The sequence below is a fragment of the Triticum dicoccoides genome, chromosome 3A (assembly GCF_002162155.2).
Source record: "Triticum dicoccoides isolate Atlit2015 ecotype Zavitan chromosome 3A, WEW_v2.0, whole genome shotgun sequence".
Classification (NCBI taxonomy): domain Eukaryota; kingdom Viridiplantae; phylum Streptophyta; class Magnoliopsida; order Poales; family Poaceae; genus Triticum; species Triticum dicoccoides.
Window position 1 is genome coordinate 429,309,925 of NC_041384.1, and position 14,301 is coordinate 429,324,225.

At 43.4% G+C, this 14,301-nt stretch overlaps 1 protein-coding gene across 1 annotated transcript; it reads right to left on the minus strand.

Annotated features, from left to right (window-relative positions):
- Positions 1 to 13,629: 13,629 nt before the first annotated feature.
- Positions 13,630 to 14,208, minus strand: LOC119268407 (ethylene-responsive transcription factor ERF096-like). The gene has a single exon (XM_037550026.1). The coding sequence runs from the start codon at positions 14,206 to 14,208 to the stop codon at positions 13,630 to 13,632; it is 579 nt and encodes a 192-aa protein (XP_037405923.1).
- Between the last annotated feature and the right edge of the window lie 93 nt (positions 14,209 to 14,301).

The following is a 14,301-nucleotide window of genomic DNA, read 5'->3' on the forward strand; positions in this document are numbered from 1 at the left end:
GTCGGCGGCGGGGCTGCATGGGCGGGGCGGCGCGGCTCGACTCGGGGCTCCAAGGGGGCCCGGGTGGCTATTTAAACGGGGAAGGGGGCGGCGGCCTGGCTTTGGGAGGGGGTCGGGCAGCGCGGGCGGCTCCGGCTCGGACTCTAAGTCCGGCGGCAGCACGGCGCAGGAGGCGGCGGCTCCTGGCGGGCCGGCCTGGCTGGGCTGGGCCTTTGGCCCAGTCAGGCGCGGGTTTTTTTAAATAAATTTCGCCGGACTAAAAAAAAATTCTAGGAAAATAAATAAAAATCTAAAATGCCAAAGCAAATTTTCACCGTCTAAATAAAATATTTAGAACAGGATGAACATTTTCTTGGCCCTAAATGCAATTTTTGAAAACGTCTTTTTCCTAAATTCAAAAAACAACGAAAAACTCTGAAATAAAACTTATTTGATTTTATTATTAAATCCTCAATATTTCTTTATTTTAGGGAAGTCATTTTATTCCCTCTCTCATATTTTTTTGTAATAGAAATAATTGAAGATAAAATAAATAAAATCAAATGATCCTATTTTTTCAAAATTTGAGAAAACTCAAATATGAAAATGACGAAATCCCCAACTCTCTCCGAGGGTCCTTGAGTTGCATGAAATTTCTAGGATCAACCAAAATGCAATAAGTATGATATGCAATGATGATCTAATGTATAACATTCTAAATTAAAAATTTGGGATGTTACATGGAAGCACAAGTAGTATCTCTACTTGGTGCAAGGAATTTGGCTAGCATGAGGGGGAAAGGCAATCTCAACATGTTGGATGATCCATGATAATATTTTATTTTGGATGTAAGAAAACATAACCCATTACGTTGTCTTCATTGTCCAACATCAACGTTTTAGCATATCATATTTTAATGAATGCTCACAATCATAAAAGATGTCCAAGATAGTATATTTATATGTGAAAACCTCTCTTTCTTTATTACTTCCTATTAATTGCAACGATGCCGAAAACTATGTTTGTCAACTCTCAACAACTTTTATTCATAATACTCTTTATATGTGAAGTCATTACTCTCCATAAGATTGATATGATCTTTTTTTCTTTTTTTTTCTTTTATTCCCTCAAGATCATAGCAAGATAACCAAGCCCTCGACTCAAGACTAATCTTTATTATATATAGCTCACAGACTCTATTACATAGATAATGATCAACACAAAAACTCAAAGCTAGATCATACTAAACTTTATTCTACTAGATCAAGATATAACCAAAAGGATCGAACTAAGAAAAACGGTAAAGATAGAAGTGTGATGGTGATATGATACCAGGGCACCTCCCCCAAGCTTGGCAGTCGCCAAGGGGAGTGCCCATACCCATGTATTTATGTCTCTTTCTTCGGAGGTGGTGATGATGCAGTTGTTTATGATGTAGTCTTGGCATCCATCTTCCAAGGCATGGGCTCACCATCATAGAAGGATGATCGAGTCTCCTGGATCCTCAAATCTGCAGCCAAACTCATCCTCTTGAATCTATATTTATACTCACGGTTTTGGTTTCGCAGGTCATAGATCTGGGCTTGGGGGTGCTCGATTTTCTCGTGAAGCTTGAAGATGGTCTCCCCAATGTTCTTGGCATATAGCTTGTGGTTGTTGGTGAACTCTGTGATCATCATGTGGTTGGCGTTGAGTCCATGTTCCACCATCCCCATCCCCTGTCACTTGAAAACTTATTGCTCCATTGCTTTGAGTCTTGTCTCCACGCTTCCGGTCCTCCTTGGTCCCTCAACATCGCAGATGTGCAGCACCCCCTCATGCAACTCAATGGTTTGAGGGTGTTGCAGCACCTCCGCGAGGTAGGGGTTGATGACCTTCTCGAAAAATTTGTCCTTGGGGGAGCTTGAAGACGTCATGGTGATCTAGATCTGTCAGAAAAACAACTCAAAACAAAAGCAGAGGATTTTGTCGTGGTACCGTGGTCAAAACCTTCGGGAGATTATATAATGAATTTTTACCGACCAAAAGAAATATCGTGCAAGAAAACGGAATCCGGAGGGCACACGAGGTGCCCACGAGGCAGGGGGGCGCGCCATCCACCCTCGTGGATGCCTCTTGTCCTTTCCGTACTACTTCTTATTTTCTTAAGTATTCCAAAATGGAGAAAAATTGTTGTTAGAACTATTTTGGTGTCGGTTTACTTACCGTACCTCATACCTATTCCTTTGCGGAGTCTGAAACTTTCTGGAAAGTGTCCCTTATGTACTCCTCCGGGGTTACGGTGTCAATAAAATTGGTTTCAACATTTATGGGATTACCTGAGATATAATGCTTGATTCTTTGACCGTTCACCACCTTCGAATTTGTGCCTTGGAAGTTGTTGATTTTTATGGCACCGGAATGATAGACCTCCTCGATAACGCAAGGACCTTCCCATTTAGAAGGAGTTTTCCTGCAAAAAAATCTTAAATGAGAGTTGTATAACAAAACATAATCACCTACATTAAACTCATGCTTTTGTATCCTTTTGTCATGACATCTTTTAACTTTTTATTTAAACAGTTTGGCATTCTCATAGGCCTGGGTTCTCCACTCATCAAGTGAGCTAATGTCAAATAGTCTCTTCTCACCGGCAAGTTTGAAATCGTAATTGAGCTCTTTAATGTCCCAATATGCCTTATGTTCTAGCTCGAGAGGTAAGTGACATGCTTTTCCATAAACCATTTTATACGGAGACATACCCATAGGATTTTTATATGCAGTTCTATAGGCCCCTAATGCATCATCAAGTTTCTTGGACCAATTCTTTCTAGATCTATTAACAGTCTTTTGAAAAATTAATTTAATCTCTCTATTACTCAGTTCTACTTGACCACTAAACTATGGGTGGTATGGAGATGCAATTCTATGATTAACATCATACTTCACAAGCATTTTACAAAAAGCACCATGAATAAAATGTGAACCACCATCAGTCATTAAGTATCTAGGGACTCCAAACCTCGGAAAAACAACTTGTTTAAGCATATTAATAGAGGTGTTATGATCAGCACTACTAGTTGGAATAGCTTCTACCCACTTAGTAACGTAATCAACAACAACTAAATATGTGTATACCCATTAGAGGAAGGAAATGGTCCCATATAATCAAAGCCCCAAACATCAAATGGTTCAATAACAAGTGAATAGTTCATAGGCATTTCTTGACGTCTACTAATATTACCAATTCTTTGACATTCATCACAAGACAAGACAAACTTACTGGCATCTTTGAAAAGAGTAGACCAATAAAAACTGGATTGCAATACCTTATGTGCAGTTCTATCTCCAGCGTGGTGTCCTCCATAAGCCTCGGAGTGACACTTGCGTAGGATCTGTTCCTGTTCATGCTCAGGTACACAACGTCTAATAACACCATGTACTCCTTTATAAAGGTGTGGGTCATCCCAGAAGTAATGTCTCAAATCATAGAAAAACTTTTTCTTTTGCTGGTATGTGAAACTAGGTGGTATAAATTTAGCAACAATGTAATTAGCATAATCAGCATACCATGGAGCAGTACAAGAAGCATTTATGATAGCTAATTGTTCATCAGGAAAACTATCATCAACAGGGAGTGGGTCATCAAGAACATTTTCTAACCTAGACAAGTTGTCTGCAACGGGGTTCTCAGCTCCCTTCCTATCAATAATATGCAGATCAAATTCTTGTAGCAAGAGAACCCATCTAATAAGTCTAGGCTTTCTTTTCCATAAGGTATTTAATAGCAGCATGATTAGTGTGAACAATTACTTTAGAATCAACAATATAAGGTCTGAACTTATCACAAGCAAATACAACTAAAATTCTTTTTCAGTAGTAGCATAATTTCTCTGGGCACTGTCTAGAGTTTTACTAGCATATTGGATAACGTTTAATTTCTTATCAACTCTTTGTCCTAGAACAGCACCTACAGCATAATCACTAGCATCACACATAATTTCAAAGGGTGAATTCCAATCATGTGGCTGAATAATAGGTGCATAAATCAAGGCTTTCTTAAGTATTTCAAATGCTTCTACACAATCATCATCGAAGATAAAAGGAACATCTTTTTGTAAGAGATTAGTCAGAGGCCTAGAAATCTTTTAGAAGTCTTTAATGAACCTCCTATAAAAACCGGCATGACCAAGGAAACTTCTTATACCTTTAATGTCCTTAGGACATGGTATCTTTTCAATAGCATCAACTTTAGCTTTATCAACTTCAATACCTCTTTCAGAAATTGTATGCCTCAAGACAATACCTTCATTAACCATAAAGTGGCACTTCTCCCAATTCAAGACAAGATTAGTTTCTTCACATCTCTGCAAAACTCGATCAAGGTTGCTTAAGCAATCATCAAAAGAAGTTCCATACATGGAGAAATCGTCCATGAAAACCTCAACAATCTTTTCACAAAAGTTAGAGAATATAGCAGTCATACATCTTTGAAAGGTAGCAGGTGCATTACATAAACCAAAAGGCATACGTCTATAAGCAAAGGTACCAAAAGGGCAAGTAAAAGTGGTATTTTCCTGATCCTCTTTCGACACAGGTATTTGAGAGAAACCAGAATAACCATCTAGAAAGCAAAAATGTGTATGTTTGGATAATCTTTATAGCATTTGATCAGTAAAAGGTAAAGGGTAAAGATCCTTTCTAGTAGCTTTATTTAATTTGTGGAAATCAATTACCATTCTATAACCTGTAACAATTATTTGTGGGATCAATTCGTCTTTATCATTAGGAACAACATTAATACCTCCCTTCTTAGGGACACAATGGACAAGATTTACCCACTGACTATCAGCAACAGGATAAATTATACCTGCCTCCAGAAGTTTTAGTATTTCATTTCTTACCACTTCTTTCATCTTAGGATTTAACCGTCGTTGGTGATCAACAACTAGTTTAGCGTCTTTCTCCAATTTTATTTTGTGATGGCATAAAGTGGGACTAATGCCCTTAAGATCATCAAGAGTATATCCAATAGCAGCACGGTGCTTCTTCGGAGTTTTCAATAATTTCTCTTCTTCCTGCTCGGAAAGGTTAGCACTAATAATAACAGGATATATCTTCTTTTCGTCAAGACAAGCATATTTAAGAGTATCAGGTAATGGTTTAAGCTCAAACACGGGATCACCCTTGGGTGGAGGAGGATCCCCTGGAATTTCAACAGGCAAGTTGTGTTTCAAAATAGGCCCATGTTTAAAGAATACTTCATCTATTTCCCTTCTTTCATTCATAAACATATCATTTTCATGGTCTAGCAAATATTGTTCTAAAGGATCATTAGGAGGCATGGCAATAGAATCAAGACCAATGATTTCACCTTTACTAGGCAATTCTTTATCATGGGGTTGTCTACAAAATTTAGCAAAATTAAAATCATGAGACATATCCCCTAAACCAACAGTAACAATATCCTTTTTGCAGTCTATCTTAGCATATCCCCTAAACCAAATATAATGGGACAAAAGTCATCTTGTGGGGAAGCAAGAACAAGAAAATCAGTAGGATATTTAATTTTCCCACACAAGACTTCAACATCTCTAATAATCCCAACTGGTGAATAGTATCTCTATTGGCATGCTTAATAGTAACATCAATATCTTCTATCTCAGCAGGTGCAATATCATGCATAATTTCTTCATATAAAGTATAAGGTATTGCACTGACACTAGCACCCATATCACATAAGGCATGATAAGAGTGATATCCTATTTTAACAGAAACAACAGACATGCCAACAACAGGTCTATGTTTATTTTTAGTATCGGGTCTAGCAATTCTAGCAGCTTCATCACAGAAGTAAATAACATGCCCATCAATATTATCGACCAAGAGATCCTTAACCATAGCAATACTAGGTTCAACTTTAATTTTCTCAGAGGGTGTAGGTGTTATAGCATTACTCTTACGAACCACAGTTGAAGCTTTAGCATGATCCTTTATTCTAACAGGGAAAGGTGGTTTCTCAATATAAGCGGTAGGAACAATAGGATCAACATTATAAGTGATAGTCTTTTCTTCAACTTTAATAGGTTCGGCTACTTTTACTTCAATAGGAGGATGATATTTAAAAAACTTCTCCTTAGGGAGATCAACATGAGTAGCAAATGATTCACAGAAAGAAGCTACTATCTCAAAGTCAAGTCCATATTTAGTGCTAAATTCACGAAAAGCATCGGTATCCATAAAAGATTTAACACAATCAAACTTAGGTGTTATACATGACTCCTTACCTTCGTCGAGTTTCCAATCTTCAGAGTTGCATTTAATTCTTTCCAATAAATCCCATCTGAATTCAATAATCTTCATCATGAAAGAACTAGTACAAGAAGTATCGAGCATGGAGCGATTATTGAGAGAAAGTCGAGCATAAATTTTTTGAATAATAATTTCTCTTGAGAGATCATGATTGGGGAATGAATATAACATTGACTTAAGCCTCCCCCAAGCTTGAGCGATACTTTCTCCTTCGCGAGGCCAAAAATTATGTATAATTACGATCACGATGAACCAGATGCATAGGATAAAACTTCTGATGAAATTCCAATTTCAATCGGTTGTAGTTCCACGATCCAATATCATCACATAGCCTAAACCATGTCAGTGCCTTTCCCTTAAAAGATAAAGGGAAGACCTTCTTCTTGGTAACATCCTCGGGCATACCTACAAGCTTAAATAATCCACAAACTTCATCCACATAGATTAGGTGCATATCGGGATGTAATGTTCCATCTCCTGTAAAAGGATTAGCTAGCAGTTTCTCTATCATACCTGAAGGAATTTCAAAGTAAACATTTTCAGTAGGTTGAGGAGCAACTCTTTGCTCTACTGGTTGGGGTGAAGATACCCTGAACAAGCCCCTCAAAGGATTATTTTCCATAGTAACAAGTGACAGTAAATTTCAGCACACTATATAAATTTTTCCTTACTAAATTCCACCTACCAAAGGCGCTTCACTCCCCGGCAACGGCGCCAGAAAATAGTCTTGATGACCCAAAAGTATAGGGGATCTATCATAGTCCTTTCGATAAGTAAGAGTGTTGAACCCAACAAGGAGCAGAAGGAAATGACAAGCAGTTTTCAGTAAGATATTCTCTGCGAACACTGAAATTATCGGTAACAGATAGTTTTGTGATAAGGTAATTCATAACGGGTAACAAGTAAAAAAATTAAACAAGATGCAGCAAGGTGGCCCAATCCTTTTTGTAGCAAAGGACAAGCCTGGACAAACTCTTATATAAAGGAAAGCGCTCTCGAGGACACATGGGAATTATCGTCAAGCTAGTTTTCATCATGCTCATATGATTCACGTTCGTTACTTTGATAATTTGTTATGTGGGTGGACCGGTGCTTGGGTACTTCCCTTCCTTGGATAAGCATCCCACTTATTATTAACCCCCCTCACAAGCATCCGCAATTACGAAAGAAGAATTAAGGTAAACCTAACCATAGCATGAAACATATGGATCCAATCAGCCCCTTACGAAGCAACACATAAACTAGGGTTTAAACTTCTGTCACTCTAGCAACCCATCATCTACTTATTACTTCCCAATGCCTTCCCCTACACCCAAACAATGGTGAAGTGTCATGTAGTCGACATTCACATAACACCACTAGAGGAAAGACAACATACATCTCATCAAAATATCGAACGAATACCAAATTCACATGACTACTTATAACAAGACTTCTTCCATGTCCTCAGGAACAAACATAACTACTCACAAATCATATTCATGTTCATAATAAGAGGGGTATTAATGTGCATAGAGGATCTGAACATATAATCTTCCACCGAATAAACCAACTGGCATCAACTACAAGGAGTAATCAACACTACTAGCAACCCACGGGTACCAATCTGAGGTTTTGAGACAAAGATCAGATACAAGAGATGAACTAGGGTTTGAGAGGGGACGGTGCTGGTGAAGATGTTGATGGAGATTGACCCCCTCCCGATGAGATGATCGATGGTGATGATCTCCCCCTCCTGGAGGGATGTTTTTCCAGCAAAACAGCTCCGCCGGAGTCCTAGATTGTTTCCGCCAAGGTTCCGCATCGAGACGACGGCGCTTCATCCCGAAAGCTTCCTTCTGATTTTTTTTCCAGGGCAAAAGACACCTTATACCAGAAGATAGGCATCGGGGGGCTTCCAGGTGGCCCACGAGGCAGGGGAGCGCGCCCTCCACCCTCGTGGACAGTGGGTGGCCCCCCTCTGGTGCTTTCTTTTCCCAATATTTTTAATATATTCCAAAACTGACTTTCGTGGAGTTTCAGGAATTTTGGAGTTGTGCATAATAGGTCTCTAATATTTGCTCTTTTCCATCCCAGAATTCCAGCTGCCAGCATTCTCCCTCTTCATGTAAACCTTGTAAAATAAGAGAGAAAAGGCATAAGTATTGTGACATAATGTGTAATAACAGCCCATAATGCAATAAATATCGATATAAAAGCATGATGCAAAATGGACGTATCAATTCACGAGGGGATCTTCCCGTGAGGGGTCTTGAATCCAAGGTGGATGTTCTCTGTAGAGGACGCAATCTCTCTCGTGGAGTAGATCTGTATGGATGAGCAAAGCTCTATCTCTAAATGAGCTAATCCTTTACTAACCCAACTAGAAGGAGGTGGAGGAGTAGATATAGTCTAGGGCCACGAAGGAGTAAGTGAGGAGGGGATACATGGGCCTTTGGCCCGGTTAGGCACGCACATGTGTTGGATGTCTGGGTTGGGGGCCGGATGTCCGAGGCTTCGGGACGAGCCGGATGTCCGAGGTCTCGGCCGGATGTCCGGGCTGAAGTGGAGGTTCAGTTGCTCTCTGGATACGTCAGCGCCGGATATCCGCGGGAGATGCCGGATGTTCGGGCTGTCGGGAGGTGCCGGATGTCCGGGGCTGGCATCGGATGTCCGTCCGTTGAAGCTTGTTCGTCCGACTGTTGGGGCAGCTCCTGCGCGGCTGCCCACACGTCGGATGTCTGGCCTCTGGCCCGGATGTCCGGCCGTTGTAGCTTCAGCAGCCCTGTCTTCTTCCGTCGTCGCTTCCAGGCTTCCTCCCCGGATGGTGTAGTTGTTCCTTGGCGCCTGCACTCCTCCTTAACATCCGTGAAGCCCTGACAATACCTATGCATGCACATGGGAGAAGTGTCAAGTAGTATACCATCCTCGAAGGGGTCAAGTGAGCACGTGTAAAGGAGACGATTCACCTTTGTGTATGTGAAGTAGATGTCGCACGTGTCACTCGCCGAACGGACTCTTGACATGGTGATGTCCATAGGATGCTCCGCATCACTGTAGTTTATCACCATTTGCCACCTTGACAGATAAGGGATCAGACAGTTTTTTTGGTGTTAGCTTAATCTTGTCCAGCAAGGCCTGATCAACAAAAGTGTGTGTACTACCAGAATCCAACAACAGTAACACCACTTGGTTTCCAATCAGTGCTCTGAACTATATAGTTTTTAATGAGTAGCACCTGACAAGGCATGGACAGGAATAGTAGCACATTCCTCTTGCTGGTCATACAACAGTGCATCTAACACGGCATCAGAAATGATCTCATGGGGATTCATAGCTTCCACTAACTTAAGCATGTCCAGGACTGTACTTCTCCCCACACCCATAACATAGCCCATTGGCTCTTCTGTACTCTTTAAGCTACTTAGCTTTCCACAACTCACCTGGTGCAAACGCACTTCTAGAGTCCTGTCTACCAGTGATTTTTTTGGATAAGTAGTTTTACTACCCTTGTTTTGTTGTAGTAACCTCTCCTGGACTTGAGCATATAGTGCAGTTTGCTAAACAGATTCAGGTAACTGCATTCCCACTGCAGCTCTCAATTCCTCTTTTAAACCCATGAGAAATCTTGTGACCAATAAGGTGTCACTCAGCTGAGGCTCATATAACCTGATGCTATATACCAACTGGTGGAATTTATTTTTGTACTCCTCTATAGTACCCCACTGTTTCAGCCTGAGTAGTGATTGCAGCAGCTCTCTATGCACATTAACATCAAACTTAGCAAGCAGTCTCACTGACTGAAACCAATGTGCTGCATTATCTACTAGATTCAGAGATGCATATGCCACCCGGAAACTGTCTGGAATGTTGTACAATTGGAAAAATGCCTCACACTGATCAATCCAGACCCTAGCCCCTGTACCATCAAATTTTGGAAAATCCATTTTGGGCATCCAATTCCTCTTCCTAGTCGCTTCATCACACTGAACATGTTCTTCTTGCTCTCCACTAGGGTATGGGTTGTTGACATGTACCTGATGTGGCCGGTGCGGAGTCCTTGTCGTGGAACCTTGGGATGCTGGTGCTGCTCCCAGCAACCCGTCTGGAGCGGTGGAACTTGAGGAACAGTCCCTCCCTTAGCTGCGACCGGAGCACTCTGTTTCATCGACTGAACTTGCTCCTACTGTACCTTGCCCAATGTGTCACATGAGAGATTTACCTTCACTTGAACCTGATCCAAGCGTTGCGACTGCTCCTCCAGTTTTGCATCCAGCGCCTCCAATTGGTCGCAGATCTCCAGCACTTTCGCCAACTTGCTCTGCTCGGCGCAGATCCCCGCGAACTCCTTCAACATGCGCTCTTGGAAGAGCTCCATCTCGCGCGTGATGTGCTTCATCTGGGCGCCGGGTTTGAACGCAGTCGTGTCGTTCCTCTCTGAAGCAACCCACCTCAGGTCAGGGATTACATGATCGAACCCTAAGGTGATCGGAGACCGTTGCCTCGGAATTTGCCAGGTACGCTCTCGAGAACATGGAAGAAGGCCATAGATCAGTCGCTCTGATACCAGATTGTAACGCCCTTTCCGTTGGCCACCGAGGGACCGTCGGATTTGGGGCTCGTCACCGGTGAGATCGGTGAGGAGAGGGGCTAGACGGTGGGAGAGATGCGGACACAAGCGAGTGAGAGAGAGAAAGAGATAAGCTCAGGGAAATGAGATTCAAATTCAATACATTGATACCCGTACACGCCAGCCACTCGAGCTTATATCTGCTGGTTACATTCATGGGCCTCAGCCCGTTTACTCACCCGGCCCAACTCAACTACACACGGCCCAACGCCTATTCAAACCTCCCGCCACTACGCTTCCACCTTGGCACAGCGAATACGTCTTCCTGGCTGTTTCACTGCCAGTGTCAGTAGGTGCATACTGACACACGTGCATCAAACGTCCGCGCTAGTTCAAACGGATAGTCTGCATCAAACATCTACTAGTTCAAACGGACAATAAGCCGAAATTTATGCAAACTTGGATGAATTTTAAGAAAGTTTCACATATTACATTCAAACCGGATGATATTTAGCAAGTTCACCTAAATTTTAGAAAATAAACTATGTGGACGATATTTAACAAGTTCACCTGATTTTTTTAAATACGTGAGGTACCAGACATGACCTCGTACGTATCCTGCCTTGGCCGGCGGCTCCTTCAGTCATCATCCCCTCCATCGTTGTCGAAGTCGGAGTCGTTGTGGGTCTTCCAAAGACGGAAGGGAGCGTAGGGGTTGCGGTAGTCGTGATGGTCTGCCAAACTGGCGCTCGCGGGAGCCGATCAGATGCCTTCGCCTCCTGGTGCAAGTGCTCGTCCTGGCGATGACGGTCAGCCGTGGGTGTCTTGCCCTTGCCGCCAAGGACATGGGTGGCGCGTTCGAAGTCACCCAACCCCACTTTGAGGAGCAATCGTGAACGCCTTGCCCTTGCCGCCAAGGGCACGGGTGGCGCGCTTGGAGTTGGCCAGCCCCGTCTGCCCGGTGATCCTAGACTGGCCCTTGGCCTAGGCCAATGCGAGGTCGGGTTGGCGAGCTCCCAGTCCAATGTAGCAAACATGGCCGGCGCGTGTTGCATCATTCCCATGGCGTGGTCTTGGATGCCACCTTTTTGGCCGCCGTCATGGTGTGTGACGACGTGTTGCCGCGGTCACGACCGAGGTACTGTAGGAGGCGTCCGCGCGTGTTCACAAGCTCCGAGGAGGACGCGTCCTCCACGGCATTGTTGTGAAGCACAAAAAACACAATTGTGGTCGAGAAGGGCGGTTGCATTATCACTTGCAATATGAACTGTCCTTCACAAAACGAAAAATCCCGTGTCATTGCTTATTGCCATCTCCCATCTCCAATCAAGAATGTCTACCAATAGTGACATGGACGAGCGTAGCGGTTAAAAGAGGCGGTAGAGCTAACGGGAGGGGTGTACCCAATCTACATATACTCCTAGGATAAGGAATCTATTTGCATCAATGAAATGGGTGTGCATACTCGCAGGGAGAGGCACAACTTACTTGTCAAGGTGAAGTCACAAAGGTGATGTAGCTGATTAGCTATCTGCGGAGCGTAGGAGCATATCAATGTACATTATATATTATTTTTCTTCTGTTTATCAATCTATTTCGACGAACCCGAAATCTTGGGCTTCTAGAAACAAAGTTTCCTAAATCCATGGGTTAATTAGAGTAGGCAAACAAGATTTTATATGGTTAAACGGTTTTCTAGTTTATAAAGATTGAGTTTTGTGTATCCTCCCTATGAAAACAACGCCTTAGATAAGAGGGTATAAGAGGGCACTTGGATCTTTTGGTGCCGGTATTGGCAGGCCAGTTGCCCTCTTGCTTGAACTTATATGAAGTAAAATTTTACTCCCTCTGTCCGGGTTTATTAGGCCTAAAGACAACTTCTCTTCGAGCAAGACATATAGTAATTTACTCACACTAATTCTTTCATTCCACTTCAATGCACTCTCTCATATGCATGCAGCCAATGAAAAAGCACGCTTGAAGTGTATTAATTTCCCAGTCATGGCACCAACAACAACGGCTTTCAATGCAACCAATGAAATGATTGCATGCATGCATCTTTTCAAAACGAGACCTTATAAAAAGGGACATGTTTGTGATACTGAGAGGTCTAATAAACCCGGACGGAGGGAGTAGGAAATTTCACGTTCAACTCTCGTTGTTTTCGCCATGTTGTTGCTGACATACACAACCATTCCATTAATGTTGCCTTCCCGCCCGCATCCTTGACACGGTATTCGATGTGGGCCTCCCTCCGACATTTCCGACTTGCTAAGGAGGCCGCCGCCTTGAGCGGACCATCCGTCGTGGCCTCCTCCTCCTTCTCCCGTGGCATCCTGCCACACCGCCTCCCAAGATGGACAGATAGAGTAGAAATAAGAAAAGGAAAATGACCTATAGTTTCTAATCTGGAAGTATTCAAAAAATTTAATACTCCCTTCGATCCATATTAATTGTCGCTGATTTAGTACAAATCTATATTAAATCAAGGACAACTAATAGAGAACCCTTTAAAACCATACAGAGGCTATTGGTTTTAGAGCATCTCCAATAGATGGTCCAAAATTTGGCGGTCCAAAACCGAAGATGTAAAATTTGGACCGTCAAAAAGTGCGTTTTGGAGCTCCGAAAAAAGCTCAACTCCAACAGATGGTCCAAATTAATAGTCCAAAAGAGCAACTCCAATAGATGGTCCAAAATGAAGATGTAAAACGACATACTACTAGTCCATTCAACATAGTTCAAACATCAAATTCAATATCGTTTCATACATCAACTTCAACTACTACTTATTCAAACTACTAGATAAACTACTCCTCATCGGAGCTACGGAACTGCTCCCAGAACTCCTCCTTCGTCGGGTCGTCGCACCCCTCATCCTCCTCCGAGAAGTCTGCCCAGTCCTCCTCGGAAGAGGACTCGATGGGGATCACCGTCGAGGGACCGGCCTCATCCTCCTTCTTCGACCCCTTCTTCTTTTGTTCCGCCTCACGCTTCCAGTAGTACTCTATCTCGGCCTGGACGTACTCCGGATGCTCCCGAGCAAACCTCGCCATCGCCTCCTCATCGGTTTCGCCAGCACTGACGACAACCGACGGCTTCTTCGTCTTTTTCTTCTTCGTCGTGATCTCCTTCATGTTGATGCCCTGCGGCACAAGTATCTCCGCTTCCGCCCGACTCTCGATCTCTGTAAATTTGAGGTGTGACCGAGGCCTCTCGGCACGCCACACCGCCACGTCGTAGGCACGCGCGACCTCGTGGGCGGAGGGGTACGTGCCGATCCACCAACGCCTTCCGGCGTCGGGGAACTCCACACCCCAGTTGCCGGAGGGCTTCTGCCTCACGCCGAAGAAACCCGACTTGCCCTTCGGCGTCTTCTTCGGCGACATCGGGAGCGGCGTGCGGCCGGGGCGGTGGCGGACGGAGCCGGGCGGGGCGGATTTGTGGGGACGCGGTGGCGGGCGGGGCGGTGGCGGAGCTGC